This window comes from Rissa tridactyla, unplaced genomic scaffold, assembly GCF_028500815.1.
Source record: "Rissa tridactyla isolate bRisTri1 unplaced genomic scaffold, bRisTri1.patW.cur.20221130 scaffold_29, whole genome shotgun sequence".
Classification (NCBI taxonomy): Eukaryota; Metazoa; Chordata; class Aves; order Charadriiformes; family Laridae; genus Rissa; species Rissa tridactyla.
Window position 1 is genome coordinate 2,708,002 of NW_026529507.1, and position 6,950 is coordinate 2,714,951.

Sequence of the window (6,950 nt, forward strand, 5' to 3'; positions counted from 1 at the left end):
TGAGGATTCAGGTGCAGCTCAGACACTGACGCTGCACGTCCTGTCATGCAGGTGTATCCAGGGAGGAAAAGCATCCAAATGCCTTTAATATTTTGGGCTCTGGGGACTGCAGTGTGTGGGGCCGAGAGTAAGCCACCCCATCTTTAGGCTAGTTGGCTCTTTCCCAGGAGTGTCCTGCTTGGCTGCACGCTGCCCTCCAGAAGGGCTCAGCTCTCCCGTGGCATCCCTGTGTCGTCTAGCAGCCCCACGGAGTAGACATGTCAGTGCCAAGGCCACGTAAATCCAGCTGGAGGGCTGAATGTAGGCAGCTGCAGTGAGCCCCCTGTGTCCCTGGCTGGGAGGGGAGAGCTGAGATCCTCCTCGGGTCCAGTGAGCTCAGGTGAGGGGCTGGGAGAACTGCGCTTGTAAATGGGACTCCTCTGCTCTCAGCAGTGTCCAGGTTCTTCTCAGGGGAATGTCTGCTTGGGATCATCCTCCAGCTCAAAGAGGCAGCAGCACAGGGCAGCTGAGAGCAATTCCGATGGACAAACTCGCTGTCCTCGCTCTGCACTGAGGGACAGTCCCCTTGGCTCGCAGGACCCACAAGGTTTCACTTGCAGCACAGCAGAAATGCCAGGGATTTCTGCCTTAAAAACACTCCTCAGGTGTGGTGGGGAAACTACAACAGAACAACACCAACAACAAGGTGCCCTGAGCTCTGCCCTGCAGTCGGGTGACAATGCTGAAAAGCCCTTTGATGCCAGGAGTGGATTTAATCTGAGATCACCCCGTGTTCCTTTTTACCCATGGCTGTAGGGCAGGACTGAATCCTGCAGAGATCTCAGCTCTCTGGTGGACTATCAGCCAGCACCAACCAGAGTGTACAAAAAGGACCTGCAAAAGGTCTTCCTGAAAGGCGAGAGCCAGTTTGGTGGGTTTCTAAGACCAATTGAATACTTTAGTTTGAGAGAAATCTTCCCCAACTTCTCACTGCTTTTCTTTCCATTAACAGGTCTCCAAGCCCAGGGGAAGAAAATGTCGAATGGCAGCTCCATCACCCAGTTCCTCCTCCTGGCATTTGCAGACACACGGGAGCTGCAGCTCTTGCACTTCTGGACCTTCCTGGGCATCTACCTGGCTGCCCTCCTGGCCAATGGCCTCATCATCACCACCATCGCCTGTGACCACCGCCTCCACACCCCCATGTACTTCTTCCTCCTCAACCTCTCTGTTCTTGACCTGGGCTCCATCTCCACCACTCTTCCCAAATCCATGGCCAATTCCCTCTGGGACACCAGGGACATCTCCTATGCCGGATGTGCTGCACAGCTCTTGTTCTTCATCTTCTTTCTCACAGCAGAGTATTGTCTTCTCACCATTATGGCCTACGACCGCTACGTTGCCATCTGCAAACCCCTGCACTATGGGACCCACCTGGGCAGCAGAGCTTGTGTCCACATGGCAGCAGCTGCCTGGGGCAGTGGGTTTCTCAATGCTCTCCTGCACACGGCCAATACATTTTCCCTGCCCCTCTGCCAGGGCAATGCCCTGGACCAGTTCTTCTGTGAAATCCCCCAGATCCTCAAGCTCTCCTGCTCACACTCCTACCTCAGGGAAGCTGGGCTTCTTGTGGTTAGTGTCTGTTTTGGCTTCGGGTGCTTTGTTTTCATCGTGCTGTCCTACGTGCAGATCTTCAGGGCTGTGCTGAGGATCCCCTCTGAGCAGGGACGGCACAAAGCCTTTTCCACGTGCCTCCCTCACCTGGCCGTGGTCTCCCTGCTTGTCAGCACTGCCATGTTTGCCTACCTGAAGCCCCCCTCCATCTCCTCCCCAGTTCTCGACCTGGTGGTGGCTGTGCTGTACTCCGTGGTGCCTCCAGCACTGAACCCCCTCATCTACAGCATGAGGAACCAGGAGATCAAGGAGGCCATTAGGTATCTGATTTCATGGATTTTTTTCAAGAGGGAGAAATGTTCCACCCCTCTCCACAAATGACTCCCGCACTATTTGATTCCATCTGCTTTTTTGTGTGTTTTGTTATTGGCTTTGTGTTTTTAATGATTACATTTCTCATCATTGCTGTTGATATTGTCATTTATGGTTTTTATGCTCCTACACAAAGGTTTCACTTGTGTCACTACACCTGAGACATTTACGTCTTAGTTTCACCTGGTTCCCTTCTAAAAATGTATTTCACAGTGGCTCAGAGCTGGCCTCTTTCACAGAGTCTCTGTTAACAAAGCAAGATATCCCTGGTGCAGTGCTTTAATGCTGGGGTCTTTCTCCAAACATGCCTGAGGAAATTCACCCCTGAAGGTCTTCTTCCTCCTCCATGTGTCCAGGAATAAAAAGCTGACTGTCCGTTTGTAACATTTTAGAGAGATTGGACTGGATTTAGGAGTCACCAGTCGGTGTCTGGTGAGAGGTAAGATCGTGGGTTTAACTGAGGGACGTACCCCAGCCCTTCACACAGATGACATAAAGGCCACCCATCCTGTGGGAGGGGAATCTGGAGCTGTCTGGAGAGGCTGGTGTTTCTCCAGGGACAGCATGTTCCTGGGGTTGTGCTGGGATGGCAGAGGTCAGAAGGATGGGGTCTGGGGCCTCAAGCAGAGGCCATGTGCAGACCTCCTCTGGGCACTCTCCCGTTCCTCCCCACCTGTCTACAGCAGGAATTCCCACAGAGGGACAGACACGTCCAGGTGTGGCCACACCACGGCTCACCGAAAGGGCATGAAAAGTCAAGCTGTCTGGGTAGCCCTCTCCTCCTAATCCATCCCTGTGTGCAGCTGGCCTCGTTCATGGTCAGCATGCGCCACTGGCTCATGTGGTGTCCCTCATAATGCGTGGGCCCTTCTCCTCAGGGTCACTGCTCATCCTGTCACGTCCCACCTGGCACTGTAATACGGTGTTTTTCTTCCCCCTGATGCAGGACTGGCCACTTCTCTTTGTAAAACTTCAGCAGTTTCTTCTGGCTGACTCCCAGAATTTCCCAAGGTCCCCCTGGACTGAAGATCCATTTTGTTCGTTCTTCATGTTTGCGTGCAGACAGCTCACCATGGTTGTGGTGATGCATCAGCACAAGATAACAGCACGAGGAGTTGCAGGGCACTACAGGGAATTAAAGACATTCCTAATTTTGTACTGTCCAGCAGAGGAATTGTCACGACAGCTATGTTAGAAACATCTTTGTGCCCCGTAGAGAGGGCACAAAGCAAGCAAATGTAGGGCCTGTGGGGAAAGAGAAGCTGGGCTGTTTGTAGAGGAATCTACGACAATGGTTAAAGAAAAGAACTTGGGAAGGGGAAAGAGGAAAAAGGAAAACCAAAAGTTCAACTCAGGATATGATGAAAGCGGTTTGGAGATACCCGATGAGCAGCATTGAGTCAATGCCTTGAGTGGGACAAAAAACCCACAGCGGAGTGGACCAACGTTATGTCTGCTTACTTCTGTGGTCATGGGCAACGTGAGCGCTCTCCCCCTCATCATGAAGGGAAGACCCGTGGTGGAAAGAAATGCACAGTCTCTCATCCTGGAAGGGACCTTGGGAAGACTCCAGACCAAGACAATCCACAGTCTGTGGAGAAAGGGCAATGAGGATGGGGCTGTTTGCATGCTAGTTAGCGTTAGTGTTAGATGTGTACCTCTATAGATACACAGACAGCACGGATCCCTCCAGGAGCTGGTCTCAGACCCTCCATCTCTCTAGAAGCTGGCCTCGGGATTCCCTCATCCCTCCAGTTCCCCCATGCACAGACAAGCACACACACACACAAACAAATGGCCCTCTCCAGCACAGAACCACGGAACCCTGGAGGCTGGAAGGCAGCCAGCTTCCACCTTCTCTGTGCTTCCTCTTCAGGCTTGATGTTACTCAGAGCTCTTTTCTCATGCATGCCAGCCTCCTGCCACCTTGGCATGACTTCCTGCATGTTGGCATGGACCATTCTGGATGACAAAGAGGTGATCCTTGACCACCAAAAAGCTCCCTGCAGGACCCACCTGGCCACAGACATCCTCTGATCCAAGGGTATCAAAATCTACCTCCCTAACTCTTATGCCCATCAGTCTTTATCGTATGAAAATGAGTTAACTTTCTTAAGATATATAGCTAGCTAGCTCCCATTGTGTACTGATTTATCATGCTTGGGTAAGTGAGTTAAAGGAGGTCAGCTCATCACAAGGAGCAGAAGAACAGCCCTGCCCTCAAAATAAGGACTTCTCAGAATCATTCAGCTGTCCATGAAGGATAAAAGATACCCCTGGAGAACCGAGATAATGCCAGTATCCTCGTCCCTCTTACACACCTTTGAAACTCTCCCAGTGTCCAGCATCACAGACAAGTAATTAGCAATAGACCAACTCCGGGGACGTCTGGATCAATAGACAAGCCGCGAGAAGGCTGATGGCTGATGGAGCTGCAGAGATATAGCTACTTTGTGCAGTTTTACTGTGATTAGGAATTGGTACTCCGTGTGTGTGTTAGTTAGTCATTAGTCAAATAATAAGGTACCTGAATGCTTGAATGGCATAAGAACCCTGTGTTTAACCGCATTTGAGGTACCCCAATTGAGCTCGGACACCTCATGCGCATGACTAAATATTTACGCGTGCACCTCTGTACTTTGTGTCCTAGCCTCTCTGCTCGGTCAGCACGGGCCACTTGCAAATTTTCATAACACAAGTGACTGATTGCCACTGCAGTGGGGCAAGGTCTCTCCCTTCTCCATGCAGTAGATGTGAGGCAGTTTAGAACACAAGACACGTCACACCAGGGTCTCCACTCATGTGTTGCACTCTCAAAGTGCTGTTTTTTCTCTTGCCCAACATTTACTCGCCCTCTTCATAATACAGTCAAGGAACAGGCAAAAAAATCTCGTGGGGGACCTGTCAGCAGCACCTTGTCATTCATGGAGATCACCTTCACCTTTGTCAAAGGCCCTTGAGGGCTGCAGAGACACCACTGACAAAATCTTCTTTCTTGCCAGGGCCGCCCTTCCCAGCCCTGTTTCTCTCTGTTCTTGCAGACAGCAGGCTTTGCTCACCATCAACATCCAATTTCAGCTTTAAGCTTCGAGGTGCCGTCCACTTGACCGTGTCTCTGCCGTGAAGCAAAGCCTTTGCACACAGAAGGTCTTCAATGCTTGGTACCAGGTTTCCTTTAAGAGACGTCCGAGCTTGGCCTGGAGCTACACCTGAGGTGCCACAGCCCAGATGTGCACCAAAACTCTCAGCCAGGGGAAGAGACAAGTTGAGAGAGAGCCTGTGCTTTTTGACTTTGACAGAGGAACTGCCAAGGCGTGGTGGGACAAGGCACACAGCTTGGGGTGCTGCAATGGATGGCTACAGGCTTTTCAGGAGAGACAGGCTGGAAGGATCAGGAGTGGGGTTTCCTGAAAGTGAAGCCGTTAACTGGATGTATGGCGCAACTCCTTGGGGCAGGTGAAGAGTTTGGTGAGCCTTTGTGGGGGAGGGTGAGAGGAGAGGCCAGTAGAAGTGTCCTGTCATGGTGGGAGATAAGGAACCCACAGTCAGGATGAGGAAGAGGGTATAGTCTTTCTGAAGGATCCCAGGGAAGCGTCTGGCTGTACGAGCCTGGGTCTCGCTGGGGACTGCCATGATACTGGCAGCTTCTGAAAGAGGAGCACAGCAGCATGTACAGTCCAGGTGGTTTCTGGAGTGTCTTAGGACAACGTCTTAGCACAGCTGCCAGATGGGCCAACAAAAATAATGCCAACCTTGATGTGATACCTGCAATGCAGGAAGAGCTGGTCAGAGACGTGAAGATTGGCTGTCGTGACCCTGAAGTAGTGGGGTCCCAGCACTCCAGGGCAGTGAGGAAGCAGAACAGAAGACTGCAGACGCTGGACCTCAGAGGTCCTTTTGCCTTTGGCCTACGCTGAGGAGTTTTCGTGGGGATCCAATGGTCAGGAGCATTGAAGGTGGCGCAAAGCTCTGTACAGCTGGTCTTCAAGGACAGCATCCTCCAAGAAGAACATTGGCCTGTATCAAAACTCAGTTTGAAACCTGAAAGTAAATTCAGGGGAATCATAACTAGATTTCCAACTTCAGGAATTCTTACAGAAGAAAACAAAGATATTAGTTGGACACTGCTGTATTGAGTTAGAGTAGGGAGAGAGAGTTCCGAGATACTCTATGCCTTTTTTGCCTCAGGCTTCCCCAGCAAGGTCTCTCAGGGCTTTGTGCCTCAAGGCAAGACTCTGGACAAGAACAGCCAATGGCGGATAGGAATGAAATCAGGATCTACTGGAGCAAACTCAACCACTCAACCACTACTGGAGCAAACTCAACCCAACGTACATGGGAATGGACGGGGTACATCCAGAGGTGCTGGAAAGTAAGAGAATGTCACAGTGAGGCCACTCTCCCTCATCTTGGAAAGGTACTGGAGACTGGCGGGACTCCCTGACATCTGGCCAAAAGTAAATGCTGCATGCATCTTTCAAAAGGGTCAAGAGAAGGAGGTGGAGAGCTAAAGGCTGCTTAGCTTCCCTTTAGATGAGGAACATGTCCCAAAGCATGTTCTCTCGCACTGCATTTCTGGGTGCCTGAAGGAGACGGTGCCTGGATGAACTCAGGGAACATGTACACCGGTTACGGTTTGGCACTTAGAGGGCCATGGTGTTATGCCATTGTACGCCCCATAAAGATTTGGCCATCTCAAAAAAAGGGACGATAGGAGGGAAGTGCTAGCAGGTGGGACCATTGCTTGACTGCAAAGAGATAAAGGCAGGATCTATCCAACATATCCAACCTTCATTGATCCCAGCCTCTTTTAGATAGGATATATAGATGTGAAATATATTAAAATAAACTTGTCCTCGGAACACAGTCTGGGATCTGTGCTTGACAGGAAAATGTGTTTTCTATTGGTCTAAGGCCATCCAGAATGGAAAGTGAACTTCAGGGCAGGGAATGGGGACGTGACATACAGCTGAGGCATGTCTTCT

At 50.9% G+C, this 6,950-nt stretch overlaps 1 protein-coding gene across 1 annotated transcript; it reads left to right on the forward strand.

Annotated features, from left to right (window-relative positions):
• Positions 1–1,395: 1,395 nt before the first annotated feature.
• On the forward strand, positions 1,396–6,409 carry LOC128903268 (olfactory receptor 14J1-like; the record flags this gene model as incomplete). Its single annotated transcript, XM_054187283.1, has 2 exons — positions 1,396–1,857; positions 6,383–6,409. Coding segments are annotated over 2 exons (489 nt in total), but the record flags the coding sequence as incomplete, so codon positions are not given.
• Positions 6,410–6,950: the final 541 nt, after the last annotated feature.